This window comes from Ctenopharyngodon idella, chromosome 20 (genome assembly GCF_019924925.1).
Source record: "Ctenopharyngodon idella isolate HZGC_01 chromosome 20, HZGC01, whole genome shotgun sequence".
In the NCBI taxonomy this organism is placed as follows: domain Eukaryota; kingdom Metazoa; phylum Chordata; class Actinopteri; order Cypriniformes; family Xenocyprididae; genus Ctenopharyngodon; species Ctenopharyngodon idella.
The window spans coordinates 22,161,627-22,180,071 of NC_067239.1; the positions used below are offsets into that span (position 1 = coordinate 22,161,627).

An 18,445-nucleotide genomic window follows, 5' to 3' on the forward strand; every position below is an offset into this window, starting at 1 on the left:
TGGAATCAAGGAAAAATGTTTCATTTAAAAACAAATAATAACACAGATACACAAACCAATCCAAATACATCCATCCACATATTCAATGATAAAATATGATAAAGCTGGCAGACATACTGTGAAGTACTGTTCTGCCTCCAACTGGTCCTTCAGCTCTTTCAGCTGTATGTCAGCTTCTTCTTTCTCCCTGATTGGACACAGAGAACAGAGACCTTTTTATTGAATGCTGATCCTCACTGAATAATATTTGTGTGTGCTATGCATTATGCGTTTTAGTGTATCGCTTTGTAAGTTTAGCAAGCAGGCTAAAGGACATTATAATTATAATGATAACAGGGGCGTTTCCTCCGAGGAGGCAAGGAAGGCAGTGCCTCCTCAAAAAAAATAGGATGAGAAAATAATCCATATTACCCATAAAACAACACAAATATTACAAATTATGACATTAAAAAGAGCGCAAGTCACTCGTCAGGAGTCATGCCTCCCTTTCTACTCATAGAAAACCATTAGACCCCCTATAGCGTGCGGTGGGTTTTGTGGGGGGTAACTGAGAATAAATGGGGAAAAGTCACGTGAGAGGAGGCAATGTCTCCATCGCGCTATGATTGGATGTAATTGGTTATGATTGGATATGATTGGTTTGTGCAATAAATCCCGCCTCTTGTTTGCGTGCACGTTCCGCGGGTCAGTTTGAATGAACAAATGATGGCCTCAATGGGAAGACTAATTGAAAAGTAAGTAAACAGATCACCCAGTTAGATATCACTGCTTTATGTCACGTCAAAATCAAACTTGAAATGGACTCAAAGCATGATGACTGCGGGGTTTTTAGTGCAATCAGCTTGGAGAAATTAAAAATACATCTTCGTGTCTGTGACAGACTGTGTTTACGGAGCATGACTGATGATCCAAAATAGCCTAAGTTGACTATTAAAAAGAAAAACATCAATACACAAAACATATTGTTTAAATTATTATTGCCTTTAGTTATTATTTTGGAATGAATGTAGAAATGCTTAAAACACTAACTTGATGAGATTTACTTGGTTTTGATAAATAGAATTATTACAATTATTACATTTATTACAATACATTGTTAATATAAAACTACAAAATAGAATTGTGTTTGGTTTCTTTTTTTCTTTTTTGATGTAATGTAAAGTAATGTTCATTTAACAAGGAAGATGTGTCAATGTTAAGAGTAATACACATGAAATTACATTGATTCATAAATAAATAAAAAATGTGCCTCCTCATTTCAGAACACCACTGCACGCCACTAAATGATAACTATAACTATAAATTTATAATAATCATTCTAATTCTATGAGAATAGGGGCATCCACACCACAACTATAATGATAACAACAAAGAGGAACAGTATAATTGGAATCCCTTTCAGAACGATTTTTTTTCAGCTGATAACCGATAAAAACACTGACAGCCAATTAGAATCCACCCGACTTTAAAGAGCTTGAGAAAAATAAAATAAAAAGAATGTTATCGTATGGTGTATACACTAAAATATTTATTGTTATAGGTGTGAATGTGGTCTACTGAAACTTTGCTATTTGTGTAATGCAGAATTTTCATATTACATGTTCATTTAATATCAGAATTTTGTTGTATGTTTTATTTTCTATCAATAAATTGTGTAGAATAGTGTGTATATATATATATATATATATACAATGTATATGCATACATATACACACAACCCTACTCACTAAACACTAGTATCAGCATTGAAAAACTGTGGTTCAGCAAGTCACTCACCTCCGCAGTTCCTGATTTTGTTTCTCCAGGCTGAGTTTGAGCTCGAGCAGATGGTTGAGCTCTTGTTTGAGCTGTTTCTCTGAGGAGCGTAGGGTGCTGATCTCTTCCCTCTGCACTTTGAGATCATTCTGACACAGAGTCTTCCTCTGAGTCTCCTGCTGCACACGTACACTTAGCACCTCCACCTGGCACACACACACACACAATCAAATTAAATCAAATAATTAAAATCTTCAGGTAGACAGACAGCTACAACCAGGCAAGAAAACAGACAGACAGGTGTACCTCCTCAGTGAGTTTCTCTTTGAGTGAGCGGAGCTCCTGAAGCTCATGTTTGGCTTGTTTGTAATCACAGTCTAATCCTGAGTTTTCCTTCTCCAGCTGCATCAGTCTGTTTTCCAACTGTTGCTTCGCAGATCGTTCTTCCAGCAGCTTATGTTCCATATCTGTCACAAAAACACACACATCATCACCAAACTCTGAACAAGCCTTGTACTACAGACTTCGGACAGATTCACTCAGCTAGAACAGAAAGCAGAAGATATTTTTGTTTTTATACAGAGATCAGAAATGTAAGGCACGTCTAGAAGAATCATGTAAATGTTGACGAGCAAGTTTCTGATGTTTCAGAAGACAAGTTTCTTGTCTTCTGATGTAAGACAAGCCTAAAGTATTTTGTTGTGAGACAAATTATGCCTCAAATTCCTTTTGGGAAGTAGCTTTATATGTATTGCAAGTTAGTTCTAAAAAAATCTGTAAATGTCCTATTGAGTGGGCACTTTCCCCATAGTAAAAGAATGGCTTACTAAGGTAACCAGAATTTGTTTTCCCTCCATCTAAATTGCGCTCCCCTAAACAACACTTTTTGTTTTTAATTTGTAGTGAAAATCTAAATCTTTTAAAATCTTTTAAATTAGATGCTACTGTGTAATTTTACCTTTCAGGGACTCAGACTTGGTCTCCTCAATAGATTGATTGATTTTGTTGTTGTCGGCCAATCTGGCTTTAGTGGCTTTATGCTCCGCCTCCTCCTGCTCCAGACTCTGTTGAACTGCTTTGAGTTTAAAGGAGAGATCGATCTCCTGCTTGTTCTTCTCCTGTGGTTGAAGGGACAACATTAATGGAGTTTCACAAACATACACATCACACCACACACACATCATGTGCTGAGAATGTAAATCAAACACACACGCGACACACCTTTTCCAGGGAAGTAAGATCCTCCTGTAACTGTCTTTTCTCTACTTCTGCCTTTGATAGTGAACCCTTTATGTGTTTCAACTCGTCCTCCAGTCCGGAGACACGACCTGAGAATGAAATAAAGATAGAAATACAGAAAGAAAGGAAGACATAGTTATATCAAAAAGACAAGACAGAAGTTGAAGTCAAAGGTTAGGAATTCAGGTTAACAATGTTAAACCTCAAATCATAAAACCATAAATGGGCGTTTCTTCAACTATGGGCACTTTTGGGCCTGTGAACCTTTAGAAAATAAAATCACAACACTTTACGCATCAATCAATTTTTTTGTGCCGGAAATGATGGTGATGGGAATGATATTTTAAACATTATCAGAATAAAAATGGATACAAATTAATTTAATAATGTTTTGACAATAATATAAATATATTATATTTTTTTTTTAAATAAATACTTTAACAAAATTACACATTGATCAGAAATGACTATCATAAATATTCTGTTCACAAGTAATTTTTCATTGTTTTCTTCACATATCACAAGACTCAAACATAATCCTAAACTAATTTTTAATAAAAATATTGTGGCAAAATCATGGTGGTCATGGTGGAAAAGACTAAGGGACAGTCATAAATTGAGTAAAAATAAAAACACATATAAATCAGTGTACATATTGAGTGGTTTATGGTTTGCTTATTTCAAAATGTGTTTAGATAAATAAGTTATTACATTTTTTTTATTTTCATATTTTAAGATTAAAGTCTTGGTCTGGGGTAAAAATCAATAAAATCTATACATAAAAGGCATCTTAAAAGTAGCAAAAATAAATAAACACATGATAAAAAGTTTTAAAGTGACCTTCCTTAATTGAAATCTGTTTATTTAAACCACATAATGATCTCTCGGGACATTAAAGAGCCTGCAGAGACAAATCCTTTAAATTGAATAGACAGAACAGAAAATATGACCGAAAATAAGAGATATTTTTTGTTCGCCCATTTTTCCCTGTCTAGCAGCATAACGTCAGCTACCTGCCTCTGACCTTAAAATAACGTACTATTTATGTTTACATTTGCTGCGGGCAGCTCCACCCCAACACAACAACACTGCCCAGCAGACAAGAGCCCAGTGTGTCTTTCAGCGAGAAGCTGACCACTACACGCTCAAACATAAACATTTGCTTTCACTCGCTCACATAGACCGGCACACAAGTGTGATCCCTAGAATGTAACGTAATCTCCTTCTAGGAAGCTCGGTAGATGCTCACAGCTACTTCTGTCTGATGTACACAGTCTGGCACAGACATACATGCACCCACCCTGTAGTTCACTGATGGTCTCTGAGCCAAGGCTTCTCTCTCGCTTCTCCTCCTGCAGTGAGGTTTGCAGGCTCTGTTTCTCCTGTTCCAGACAGAGCCTGCTGCTCTCCAGATGGGCCAGACGCTCCTGAAGCTCCTTGAGAGAGACCTCCAGCTGCTGGGAGTGTCTCAACACCTCGCCCTGGGCCTTCTTCAGCCTCTCAGACTCCTCCACCTCAGCCTGAAGCTTAGCATTCACCTCCTCCAGCTAAGGACACAATCATTTAGTATCAGAATCCCTTTTATTCCATAATACTGGACATCTATATATCCTTAAAACAAAATCTACTGTTCAACACACTACTGTTCAGAAGTTCAGGGGATTTTTTTTAATGATTTTGAAAGAAGTCTCTTATGTCCAACAAGGCTGCATTTCAAGTAAAAACAGTAATATTAATAGTAATAATCTAAAGTGATAATTACTATTTTAATATATTTTTAATGTAATTTATTCCTGTGATGGGAAAGCTGAATTATCAGCAGCATTGTTACTACAGTCTTCAGTGTCACATGATCCTTCAGAAATCATTTTAATATGCTAATTGGGTAATATCTTACTGTCCCGAACTTGTACGGTAGTGTATATGAGAAGCTAAGCTGATATTAAGGCTTCAGAAATGTATAAGAATATAAGCACATTTGAATATAACAGTATTTTGTTCCATTAGCAATTGTCTTCACTTACAAGAACAAACCTCAAACATTTATTATTTTTAAAGTCTTCTTTTTTACTTTTAAAAAGTTTTTTTCAATATTTGAAAACATTTTAGCTGGGATAGGAGAAATTATTTTAACACTGAAAAATTAGACATTTTAGCATCAAACACAAACCTCAGTTCATATTTCATGTTTTATTTCTTATAACCATTTTCTTTTTAATGTTTACTTAATGTTTAAAAACTTTTTTTTTTAAATCATAGTTATTGTTAAAGGTAGAGGTTAAAGGTTTGGTAAAGTTTTGTTGAGGGACCAACCTGTCTCTCCAGGTGAATGTTCTTCTCGGCAGAGAGATGAGAGTTCTGGTTCTTCTTCTTCAGTTCGGCTAGCTGATCTCTCAGGCTGCCCACTGCAAGAGAGAGAAATGCCAAAAATGTTAGCATCTCTACATCAGCAGAGCAGAACTAATACTTTCTAGATGGGAGAATGTCAGAGGTTAGTACTGAGCAAATCGGGTAGAAAGTTTGGGCCAGTGCTTAAGTGAATCAAGAATGAGCATCAATATTAAACATGCAAAAGCGGCACAGAAGCTGCATCTGATGCAGCATACATATCATGAAAAGTGCACGTAATTCAAAAACATTCAGTAACATTGTAAATTAAGATGGTTAACGATGAGGTAATTCACCAGTTCAAAAGCAAAGTATGGTCATGATTTTTTGTAGATTGATCCAGTATCGTTGCATCAGTGAATAGATTTTTTTCCACTCCTAGTAAATACTCAGTGTAGTCAAATGAATCAGCATTCATTGTCAATGTTGAGGGTTAATGGTGTTTCTGACTGCTGTACTCACCCTCATTCTCAAGAAGACGCTTTCTGTCTGTCTCTAGGCCGGCCTTTCTTATGCTTTCAGAGCGCTGGTGCTTCAGTAAAGCTTTCTCTCTTTCCAGTGCCCTGAGAGTCTCTTCTACTGTCTGTCTAGCATTCACCTAAAACAAGACACAAACAGTTAGAGGAACTTGTAGAAGGTTGCTCTTTGTTGCTGAATGGTTTTGAATCAAGAGTCTTTGTTGGGTGAATGCAATTTAAAGATGGGTCGTACTTCTTCCTCAAGCTCTTTGGACAACTTCTCCAGTCGCTGATTTGCTGTCCTGTTGAGATACAACATAGTTTACATCTGTTGTAAGTGAAGATATATAATGTTTTGAAATGTTTTGCCATATGTGATGCAAACAACAGAATTCTGGATCAGATTCACTGTACAACAATATATGCTGTATATGTATATATATATATATATATATATATATATATATATATATATATATATATATATATATATATATACACACACACACACACATAGAGTACAAATAATTAAGTTCAACTTCCCACTTAAACTGTTATGCTGATAATCTTTTTAAAAAGTTATTTTTAAAGTATTAAATTAAAAAAAAAAAAAAAAAAGCAGTATTTTCAACATTTTACATTTCCACATTATGTTTACAAGTATTTGTACCGGCATTTATTTTCCAGTTCCTCCTTTGCTTGCATCTCATGTTTGACTTTTTCCTCCAACTTTTTCAGCCTCTTCTGCAGGTCATTGGACTAGGGACATGCAGAAAAACATGTGAAAAATCAACAAACAACTGATGCAAGTTGTTGTTTTCAATTCTATTAAAAGCAGCAATTATCTAAAGAATGTGGAGAAACACTCCAATTATGTTGAGTTACGGCACCAAACAAAATGGTTGTGGGAAATTCAGCTGCAGAATAAATCACATGAGCTATTTTAGAAATCTAAGTGCTAATTTTGTGCCACACACACAGCTCTATCACTAAGGCTCAAGTACGCCTTCACTGACATTAAACCAGAAATACATTCATTTTAACTCATAGTATAGTGGCTATCATTTAACATTAATCATTAATATAATAATATTATTAATATATATAAATATATATAATAATATATGCACCTCTGCATGATTTAAACCATCATCTTCAGTGAAACTATCAGCACTAGAGTCCTCCTCTGAACACTTATTTTTTTGGGTTAACAACCTGAAAGAGAGAGAGAAAGAGTTATGGTAAATGTTCCACTCTTCTCAGCTAGCGTCGTCCTTGTTTACTCTGCGGGAACACACTTTGACATTTCATAAATCAATTCAAGATGAAAAAGACTAAGTTAGAAAGAAAGAAGGAATGAGAAAGAGAGAGGAAATGAAAGAAAGAAAATCTCAAAGCAACTTTTCAATCTCCTCAGCTCTGCCAGCGACCCATGTGGCTTCACTCAGCCACACTGGAGAAACTGAGAGAGCCAGGGAGGAAACAGTGAAAGGATAAGGGAAAAAGGAGGGAATTGTGATGGAACAAATGCAGCACTCATTCACGGCTACCATAACCATGCAAAAATACTGTACATCCTGTCTCTATCAATCCATAAGCTCATAGTAGTTTTACAGCTTTTTAGTGTTCATCTGTGAGTGAGCGCATGTGGAAGAGAACAAGATACCTGTATAAAAGTCAAAACAGCGTTGAAATGTGGGCTTTTAACATTTTCAGTCTAAGATTTCACCATTTTTGTCATTTATATATCTCTTTTTACAGAGATAAAGATTTTAAATGGAAAACATCTTTTCACAGTTATGGAAATTTTGATATCCAGACCTTTTTCAGAATTTTTTATGGTGAATATATTATTTTCTAGTTATGCTCAGCTCAAAAATATTTTGCAGGCTAAAAATTGTGCTTTGCAAGTGCAAATCTCTCAAATCTTTATCCAGTAATCAAAAACGGCTGGAAAAGTCATGGAAATTCAATGGACAAAAAGAGTGGGAACCCTTTTGGGACTCTTTGAATCATTTTCCACAAGCATTAGTTATTTTACAAGACTATATTATGCAACAAACCAATTATGTAATATAAAATAAAAATAAAAAAATTTATTCAATAAAATGTAACAATATTTTACATTAAAAGATAGCAATTTTTCCATGGTCAGAATCCATGTTGTCACAAACACACACAAAAAGCACACATTTTCACACTTACTGGTCCTCCCTGAAATAAGTGAAGCCCACAAACGGTAGCTGATTTCCTGCAAAGGCACGGGGAAGGGGGAAGGTCTCGGTTCCTCCAGGATCATCCTTTATATCATCATCAAAGTTACTGGTGTCAATATCGCTCCTCAGCTCCGGCACCACTGGAGCCATGGCTGAGAGACAGAGAGAAACAGAGAAGGGGGGGCAGGGGTGAGTGAGGGAATATTGTAAAAGATGTGAGCAAAAATAGTGTGTCCTGTTTCAGTTTGAGTGTATGTGTGTGTGTGTGAGCGAGTGAGAGTCTCACAGTGAAAGGCTCAGTGTGTGTAGCACACAAAGCAGACACTGTACTGAAGGGAGGAGTGGCACGTATGATTTGCCAAGCTGGCCGGTGCTTACTCACTACCTACTGTGCATACACACGCTCACGCTCACTTACACATCCAAAACACTACCTGGTTCTGGAGCTAACGCACTGAGCACGCTGAGAGAACATGTGTCAAACATCTAATGGGGACAGGGCTGAATGCATCACTGCATTGTAGTATAGAGCTGCCTTTCTCTGTACCACAATGGAAACACTCAATTTTGTCAAAGTACTGCAAAACCACTTCAGACAATGTTGGACATAAACATCTATTTAAAGGCATAGTTCACCCAAAAATTAAAGTTCTGTCATTAATTACTCACTCTCATGTTGTTCCAAACCCGTAAGACTTTCGTTCATCTTCAGAACACAAATGAAGATATTTTTGATGAAATCTGAGCGCTTTCTGTCCCTCCATAGTCCGCTACGCAACTGATACTTTGATGCTTCAAACAGTTAATAAAGAGATCATAAAACGAATCCATATGAATTGAGTGGTTTAGTCCAAATTTTCTGAAGAAACATGATCACTTTATATGATGAACAGATTTAATTTAAGCTTTTATTCACATATAAACATTCATCAACGCACACATCAGTTGTGGTAAACGGAAGCTCAAGCATGTTTGTTTGATGTGTGAGAACCAATGAGGTTCGTTCTTGTTACGCAGCACGTTTGAGCTTCCAGAAGAACCAATGAGGTTCGTTCTCGCACGTCAAGCAGGTTCAGTTGAGCTTCTGTTTATGTTCTCTGATCAATGTTTATATGTGAATAAAAGCCTAAATTAAATCTGTTCATCATATAAAGCGATCGTGTCTCTTCGGAAAAATTGAACTAAACCGCTCAATTCATATGGATTAGTTTTATGATCTCTTTGTGAACTTTTTGAACTGTCAAAGTGTCAAAAGATCTTCATTTGTGTTCCGAACGAAGGTCTTACGGGTGTGGAACGGGTGTCAAACACAACAGACATTTGATATTCAACAGTGCTTTGATCTGCCTGCATTGACACTATTCTTTTAAGAGCTGCTGTGCAGCCAAATAATGTACCAGTTATCAATGTAAAGCTGCTTTGACACAATCTACATTGTAAAAAGCGCTATATAAATAAAGGTGACTTGACTTGACTTGGAACAACATGAGGGTGAGTAAATAATGACAGGATTTTCATCTTTGGGTGAACTAACCCTTTAACTTATCAAAGATGTAGCAAAGAAGAAGATAAAAAAGCATGTCAGAATGTGTCTTCTCTGTATGGGAAGAAAAACAGAGTGAAAATATAATTGGTTTCTTTCCAACAACAAAATTTGTTGTATTTTGTTCTAAATAGCAAGAAAATGATATGTTGCCATATGGCAACACCGCACCATGCAGATATATGGATGCAGTTGCTCAGATTCCCAGAATGCTCTTTGATAGCACTGCTAATAACAGACTACCATGGAGGCAGAAGGAGTTAGAGATAGAAAGGAAATATGTGCATTTCGGCATCACAGGAGTGAGGGATAGAGAGAAGAGGAGAAAACGAGTCTAACTCTGTGGTTTTGAGGCTCTTCTCTCATTAGTAACTGTGTATGGGCCACATGTTGGGTTCCACCCTTACTAAAACCAACTCAGTACCCCTTTAACCCCGTCCTGAGCATCCCCTCCAACAGGAGCACATCGCTCCACCACACAGCGTCACACATTGCAACACAACAGAGCAACGTTACAAATCCAAATCAAAATACACTAAAATAAAATAATAAAATAAAATAAACCGATGGTATAAAACAGCAAAGAGAACAAGCTTTGTTGTTTTATACCATCACATGATCATGGTACATGAAGTTATATTATGGTTAACACAACAAACATACAAACAGGTCAATTATATTAGAACATATTTTATCTTCCAATAGTCTTACATAATACACTTCATGAGTAAAATTGTCAGAGGGTACACACCATAATAATAAAAAAAAATTTAAACACAAAGTAAATACAAGACTGTGTATGCATCAGTGTTGGGTGTAATGCATAACTAAGTAATTAATTACTGTAATTGAATTACGTTTCCTTTGAAAAGGTAAAGGATTATTCTTATTTTTTTCTGTAATTTAATTTGAATTACAATTACTTTTAAATACTGTATAGACTATAGAACAATTCTATATAAAACAATAGTGGATTTAACATCAAAATTTAACCTCTAATGTTAAAATGTATGTTGTTAATGTAACCTTCTCCATCTAAATACTTTGGTCAGTTCAAGAATAATTAATGCAATTTTATATTATTAATTTGAAAGAATTAAAAGAGAAGTTTCATGTCTATCTATCGTTGTAGCGTTGTTTCGTTGTACTGGTTAAGGCTGAAATGGGATTTAGAAAGTAATTAATAATAAGTACTGCAATACTTTTTATAATTAGTAATTAGTACAGTAATGTAATTACACTGTTAAAGATGTAATTAGTAGCTAGTAGTTACTTTTTTTAGAGTAACTTACCCAACTCTTATTGCATCTTAAGAATAACATGAGGGTGTGAGGTGAATGTTTGCATGTGTATGGAAAAAAATAAAGAGGATGGAATTTCAGGAAATTTGTGCTCTAAAATCCCATATCCATAATTTGAACAGATATGAATGACTTAGTTCAAAATTCCTCACTCACAAATGAAACAACCAATGCAAGACTTGAGTATATTCTAGATTTCTTTGATTTTTACCAACCAGCACATGCATAATGTTATAGTAAGGACTGTAATACTGACTCAGTCATAAATAGTGATTAGTTGTAATTTTAATGACTAAATGTGACTTTCAAGTTATGATCACAGATCAACCACACTCACACTCAGAGGCTTACTGTCTCGTATGGTGTCGAAGGTCCACTGATCGTTCTTGAAGAAGGGGTGACATTTTATTTCATCCACTCCAGTCCGGCCAAGCCTCACCTCCCTGAACATATCAAAACACTGGTCAGCAAACCAAACAGAGAACCACAACCACACTCACTAATCCGTTAAGTGATGAGTGTGTGTGCGAGACTGGAACATCCAACAGCGAGTGGCTGATGGGAAACGGCAGAGCACGGAGGAGTTGAGGAACGAAAGTGACACACACAACAACATCCAAAAATAATGAACGGTCGTTTCCCTCCCTTTCTTTGCATCTGGATTCAAAGGGGTGCAGCAGTTTGGACTGCCACGTGTGGGACATTCCTGTAGCCAGAATGCAAAGGGAGGGGAGGGTGTGTGTTTTGTGCTTTTACATGAACACAAGGAGACGAAATCATAAAGCCCCTCTCTGGATATTTGATCAGAAATGCTCGTATGTGTGTGCATGTGAGAGGGAGGAGAAAGAGAGAGGAAAAAGGGAGTTAATAGAAGACAGATTGAAGTTGTCAGGCTGAAAGAGTGACCATGTCTTGAGTTGATTTTATTTTATTTTATTTTTTATATTTTATCCTCTACCATTCAAAAATTTGGTGTTGGTAAGATCATCTTACGCTCTTTAAGGCTGCATTTATTTGATCAAAAATACAGTAAAAACTGTAATAATATTGTGAAAGTTCAAAAGAACAGCATTTATTTGACATAGAAATCTTTTGCAATGTTATAAATGTCTTTATTGTCACTTTTAAGGTGTCCTTGCTGAATATTAATTAATTATAGGTATAGCTATTTTTTTTTTTATCTATTTTGATTTACTTAATTACAAAACATCATGGTTAAAGGGATAGTTCACCCAAAAATGAAAATTCTGTCATCACTGATCAAGCAGATCTCACCCCCCATTGACTACCATAGTATTTTTATTTCCTACTATGGTAGTCAATAGGAGGCGAGATCTGCTTGGTTACAAACATTCTTCCAAATATCTTCCTTGGTGTTCAGCAGAACAAAGAATCTTATACAGGTTTGGATCTACTTGAGGGTGAGTAAATGATGACAGAATTTTCATTTTTGGGTGAACTATCCCTTTAAGGCATTACTGTTAATTTTGCAATAAAGTTCAGCCCTATTTCAAACTGAATGTAAAGTTTTTATTCATATTATTAAATTACTGAATCACAATGTATTTATCATTATCGGCACAATCCACTATTGGCCAAGCTCTAGAAATGAATTCATATTTTTCCATGCTTCCTTTAAGTACAGCTCAGGATAATAAGGGACTAATGTTTAATAAAGGTGACTCTATCCAAACTTTATGTTTCTCTCTCACCTGTCAGTCAGAAAAGCACAGATGAGGTCCTTGGCTTCCTTTGACAATTCAATATCATCTGGGAAAGTTAAGCGGTTTTTATGATCCATGATCTTTCCATAGGTTCCCACTAGGGACTCAGCATAAAATGGTGTGTCACCTGCCCAAATCAACAGAAGAGTGAATATACAGTATAGGATGGTAAGAATGGTGAGATGAGATTACAGGAGACAGGAAAATACAGATGAAGTTGGTGCTACTCACCCACTAGCAGCTCATAAATGAAAACGCCAACAGACCACCAGTCACACTCACGGCCATAGTAACCCGTCCCTCCTTGTGACATCAAAACCTCCGGTGAAATGTAATCAGGAGTCCCGACAGCAGTGTCACAGCGGACCATACCAGACTAAACAAACATACACATACATATATAATAATTACATATAACCATTATAAACATTGGTTAAGCTAAAGTTGCTGTGATGTCTGTGCATATTAAGCTGGAATACAAGTATTTTAACATAAAAAAAAATACACATTTTAGCTTTTAAAGCACCTTATAAACAGTGCTGGGTAGATTACTTATAAAATGTTGTGTTACTAAATACAAATTACATGATGAAATCAGAATCTATTACATTACACATCTTAGGTAATATAATCTGGCTACTTTTTGATTACTCACATTGATTTCACATTGACTTGAATAGGATATCTTGTATCATATTAATACAAAAATACAAAAAGTAAGAAAATATATTCCGTTCTTTGTAATCAACAACAAGTGCATTAATTATTACACCAGATTTTCCCAAAGCACTACTTTTTCATCTTTTATAATTCAAATAATAATTAAAATGTGTTTGTCAGAAGTTCATTAGATGCAGTGTTGCAAAGTTGAGAAAACACTCCATAAAAGTAAAATAATATCTGAAAATCCAGAAGTCAAACTAGTGATGGTATGTGTGTGCAATTTAATGGAAAATTTCCTGAAAAAATGTGGATACTTCCCAAAAATATATAGCAGTAGGCTTTTTAGAAAGATAACAAAGAAAAATTAACGAGAATCAATAAATTTAGAAAAGGTTTTGCCAAGCTACAGTTTTGTGATTCATGAATCATGTAATTAAAAAAAAGTAACTGTAGTCTGATTATTAATATTTTAAAAATTTTAAAATATTTCATTTTTGGAATCCGATTACATGTAATCAGTTACTACCTAGCACTGCTTATAAATCCACTGACATGTTATCATAATTCAAGCTGCACTATATGATCTCCCCACAAGATGGCAGCCCTGACATAATTATAACAGCATGGGGGATTTTTGCAGAGTAAATGCAAAAAATGATTGTTTCAAACAGTTTTGTCTTAAAATTGTCAATGCTCACTACAATCCTGCATACTACACAATCTGAAATGTAGACTCTCTCTTTCTCTCTCCTGCACACTCAATTTACACAAACACACACATCAGATGCACTTATCACACAACCCAGCACACACCGAGTCCATCTTCATGCATGTTCCAAAGTCAGCAAGTTTAAGGTGTCCGTTGCGGTCCAGCAGCATGTTGTCTGGTTTAATGTCTCTGTGGATAAAGCCCAGAGAATGGATAGCGTCCAGTGCCAGCACCACTTCTGCTGTGTAGAATCGAGCCCACTCCTCTGGGATGTCATAGTTACTGGTCAGAGTCACCAGGTCTCCACCGGGCATGAACTCCATCACCAAATAGAGGTACTTCTCATCTTGGAACGCACAGCACAGCTATGTGGACAGAGAGAGTGAGGTGAACGATATTAAATATCAATTAATAAGCTATTGAACACAGCACTTTAAGTATTGTTAATAATAATATAAGTAAGCAATAAGGTATGAGAGGCTATGCTGTATCGTGAATAAGTCACGGCTGAAGGTCGTTGTTAGGCACGATGCGAAGCAGAGTATTAAAGCCAAAAATATGTATCAATGCAACTTTCATGAAGTAAACTTTTACTAAAAGCCTTCCTTCCAGCGGAAAAAATAGTCCCTGACCGTGAACAGCAACAGAATTTACATTATTACGCCATTAGATGGCGGCAAAGACTGTCTTTATGAGAGTGTCAGTCAGTAACGAAGACTTTTACATTGAAAAGACTGAATTGTTGTGAACACAGAACAAGACGCAACTGACAAATGCTATGACTAGCGCTGTCAGTCATGGGAAAACCCCTTAACTGTTAAAAGGACAAGATAATACATCGGACATTTTTTATTATGAACATAGGAATGCTAAATCTGAATGCAGGTAATAAACTCGCTCACTCGATCTCTTTCTCACAATACTCTTCTAGTTCTACATCATACAGTAAGCTTCAATGAACAATATCAACTGAGAACAAACAGTTTACGTTGCTAAGAGTGTTGAGTAGTGATACACAGAACCGTTGGGTGAAGCGGTCATAGCAGTGTTTTATCGTGAATAAAACACAGCTATTTACCAATCAGAATCAAGGACAGGAACTAAACGTTTTATAATAAATAATAACAAATAACAATTGGTCTTTTTTTTTTTTTATATTAGTAATAATATTAATATTAACTACATTTAAATCAATATTATACATAATAAATAAATATTATAAATATAAAATTAAGGGACATGTAGTCTTCAAGTATCAATTCTTGATTTTCCAAGTAATTATTCATTAATACATTATTCATTAATTCATTAAACAGTTATATTAGCAACATATGAACATAACAGCAGCAATTCTATTAAACTTCAAGGTCTAATGAGCAGATCTGACTTTGTTTCTCATGCCTATTTACATTAGGACACAACTGACTGTCTTTATAGGACTACAACACACGCAGGTGCATCCTGTGAGGTGCAAACACTCAAAAACAGCCGCATGTCAGTCAGACAGCACTTGCTTTGCATTCTTGACAATTTTTTATGAAATTAGCTTTGAAGTACTGGTAATTTTGACATCTCTAGAGGTGATTATTTACTTGAATATTTTAGCAGTGTCCTCATATGCACTGTTATTGTTTTTCAGTTTGTTGAGTTTTCAGATAGATATTAAACAGCATACTCAATCACACAATACATTAAATGTGCCTACCATGCATATCTTATTTATATATTTGAGTGAATCCCACCTGAACTATCCAAGGACTCTTGGAGAATGCCATGATGTCCCGCTCCTCCCAGAAGAAGGCGGAGTCAGAGCGCTTGACCATCTCAAACTTGCTGAGCTGCTTCATGGCATACACTTGTTTAGACGCCTTGTGTCGTACCTACAGGCACATATGTGCATTATCAAGAAACATTTAAATAAACCCTTCAAGCAACACACATTCTGCAATATGTTAACACATGTTACATATGTTGTTTTCTTTTTTACACTGCATGCTTAAGTAACACATTATCATAGGTAAATATTTAAAAAGACTGACTTCTGCATTTTTCACTGACAAGTGTGAAACTAGCAGTTTCCTAAAAGAATAAAATATTTTGTGCCTATGCCAAGGACAAAAAAGCATGCATGCTCTGTGTTGTTGCAGGTAAGTGGGATCAGGCAGAACATGTGCTTACAAGCCTCAGAGGCATTAACACACACACACACACACACACACACAGACAAAAGGCTATGCCTGAAGACAAACAGCAGATAACAGGGACAGACTCTCACATAAACACACTCCCACACAACTTTCTGGAACACACTTTCTGGAACACACTGACTCACCAGCTGCACTGCACCAAACGCTCCACGACCAATCAGCTTGACTCTATCGAAATCATCCAGCTTCACCTGTAGTTCCCTGAGGCAGCACACAGCCTTTTCATCTAGAGACATTAGACAGCACATATTATTAGAAATATTGTATGAATGATGTTTATCATTTAATTATATAAAACAAAACATTATACCAGGGTCAAAAAATCTAAATATAATATAATATGATTAGTCTGAAATTAAATTAACTAAAAAAACAATTAAACAACTAATTTTATACAATATTTACTCAAAATAACTAAATGCAAATAAAAGGCATCTATTACGTGTTGGCAACGATGTCAGTAGCATTTGGATGTGTATTGCCATATCCATATATTGCTATGCCAATATACAGTAGTCAACATTTGAAGTGGATCAAAAACTTTCATCAAAGTTGTCCTAAAACCTTCTTCTTAGGACAACTTAGTTCTTAGGACAACTTTGAGGAGCTTTTTTGATCCACTTCAAATGTTGTCTACTGTATATAGATATACAGGCTGATCTACATAAAAAAAAATAGTTATATTTTTATATATATATAAAAAAAAAATAATAATAAAAATAAAGAGACTTACATCTGTTTAAGAAGGCATCTATGTTTTTGTTCTTTCTCAGTGCAGGATGGTTCAGATCAAGGGCCAGGGCAGTTACTGAATCCTGCAGAAGACAAGAGCAAAGAGAATTAAAAACAAAAAAAACAACAACAAAAAAAAAAAACACTTAAGATATATAGTTCTTATTAAGTCAAATACACACCAGTTGCTACAACTGGCTTTCCTCTTTATTCACACAGCCAAAAATACACTCTTCAATGAGAGTTCATTACTTTCCTTTAATCCCCACACTAAGCTCACTCTGACAGACAGTCCTGTTGTGTCGTTTAACTTTGGATAGAAATCCAAAAATGAGATTTAGGAGTGGGATTAAGTAACTGTATTCTTATAAATTATTTAAGGAAATTAATGATGTAAATTATATACTGGATGATCCTGGAAATGACCTTACATACCCCTCCAAACACACAAAGTGACACTGCAGAGCTAAAAATACATAGACACACATAGACCACCATCCCCCCAACATTCCCCACCCAAACACTTCCATTTGCTCAAGCCAACATCATAAACAAGTTGGCCCAACATAAAAGGTTAATAAGGGTGTTTTGCTGCAGCTGGAAAAAGAAAAACAGCTAATCCGGGGCTCAACAGAAAGAAGAGTTCAATAGCTTGGGGATAACGTGAGAGAGTTTCAGGCTTCAGGCCAGCACTGCGTTATACCACTGCATCTTACATTCGTTGACCATGCACATACACAACCTTTAAAATTAATACTTTTATTAAGCTAGGACACATTAAATTGATCAAAAGTGTGAGTAATGACATTTATAATGTTAAAAAAATATTTCTGCTTCAGCTCAGTTGAATGTTCTATTCATCAAAGAATCCTGAAAAAAGTATACAAATATTTTTGGGATATTTTTAAGTAGCACAACTGTTTTCAACATTGATAATAATAAATGTTTCTTGAGCACCAAATCAGCATATTAGAATGATTTCTGAAGTATCATGTGACACTGAAGACTGGAGTAATGATGCTGAAAATTCAGCTTTGCCAGCAAAGGAATAAATTAGATTTAAAATGTATTACATTAGAAAGCTGTTATTTTAAATGGTAATAATATTTCACAATATTACTGTTTGCTGTGTTTTTGATCAAATAAAGGCAGCCTTAGTGAGCATAACAGACTTTTTTTTCAACATTCAAAAAATCTTACCGACCTCAAACTTTTGAATGATAGTGTATGTTTACATACCTTGAAAACTTAGATTTAAACATTAGGTTTACATTTGCAAGGTGTGTTGCTTTTGTAACAAATCAGCACACTCGCATAGACCAAACACACGCACAACACAATCAACAATGACAGAATCCTGTTTTCCCTGCACCAAGAGTCAGTCCACAATACAGTGTTTCAAAGTACAAACACGCACTCAAAAGGAAGCTGGAGCCAGCTATCTCTCTCCTCAATTGAAGGATGTGACCTCAGCTTCCTGTATGACATTTCCCCTGGTAGCAACGCAGCA

The 18,445-nt window shown here is 35.6% G+C and overlaps 1 protein-coding gene across 5 annotated transcripts in view; it reads right to left on the reverse strand.

The window, feature by feature from the left end:
- Positions 1-18,445, reverse strand: part of LOC127502798 (rho-associated protein kinase 2-like) — a 34,058-nt gene that overhangs the window by 12,312 nt on the left and 3,301 nt on the right. For 4 of the 5 annotated variants that reach the window (XM_051876174.1, XM_051876173.1, XM_051876175.1 and 1 more), the window contains exons 2-20: positions 16,937-17,018; positions 16,329-16,429; positions 15,739-15,876; positions 14,101-14,361; positions 12,856-13,000; positions 12,613-12,751; positions 11,252-11,343; positions 8,046-8,208; positions 6,971-7,055; positions 6,511-6,599; positions 6,094-6,142; positions 5,845-5,980; positions 5,308-5,399; positions 4,295-4,541; positions 2,977-3,083; positions 2,714-2,873; positions 2,062-2,222; positions 1,777-1,961; positions 118-187 (exon numbers count right to left, since the gene is read on the reverse strand). In XM_051876174.1, coding sequence (XP_051732134.1) covers positions 118-187; positions 1,777-1,961; positions 2,062-2,222; positions 2,714-2,873; positions 2,977-3,083; positions 4,295-4,541; positions 5,308-5,399; positions 5,845-5,980; positions 6,094-6,142; positions 6,511-6,599; positions 6,971-7,055; positions 8,046-8,208; positions 11,252-11,343; positions 12,613-12,751; positions 12,856-13,000; positions 14,101-14,361; positions 15,739-15,876; positions 16,329-16,429; positions 16,937-17,018 — 2,502 coding nt within the window. Of the gene's footprint in view, positions 1-117; positions 188-1,776; positions 1,962-2,061; positions 2,223-2,713; positions 2,874-2,976; positions 3,084-4,294; positions 4,542-5,307; positions 5,400-5,844; positions 5,981-6,093; positions 6,143-6,510; positions 6,600-6,970; positions 7,056-8,045; positions 8,209-11,237; positions 11,350-12,612; positions 12,752-12,855; positions 13,001-14,100; positions 14,362-15,738; positions 15,877-16,328; positions 16,430-16,936; positions 17,019-18,445 lie in introns of those variants that run through there. The other variant, XM_051876178.1, reaches the window with a different exon arrangement.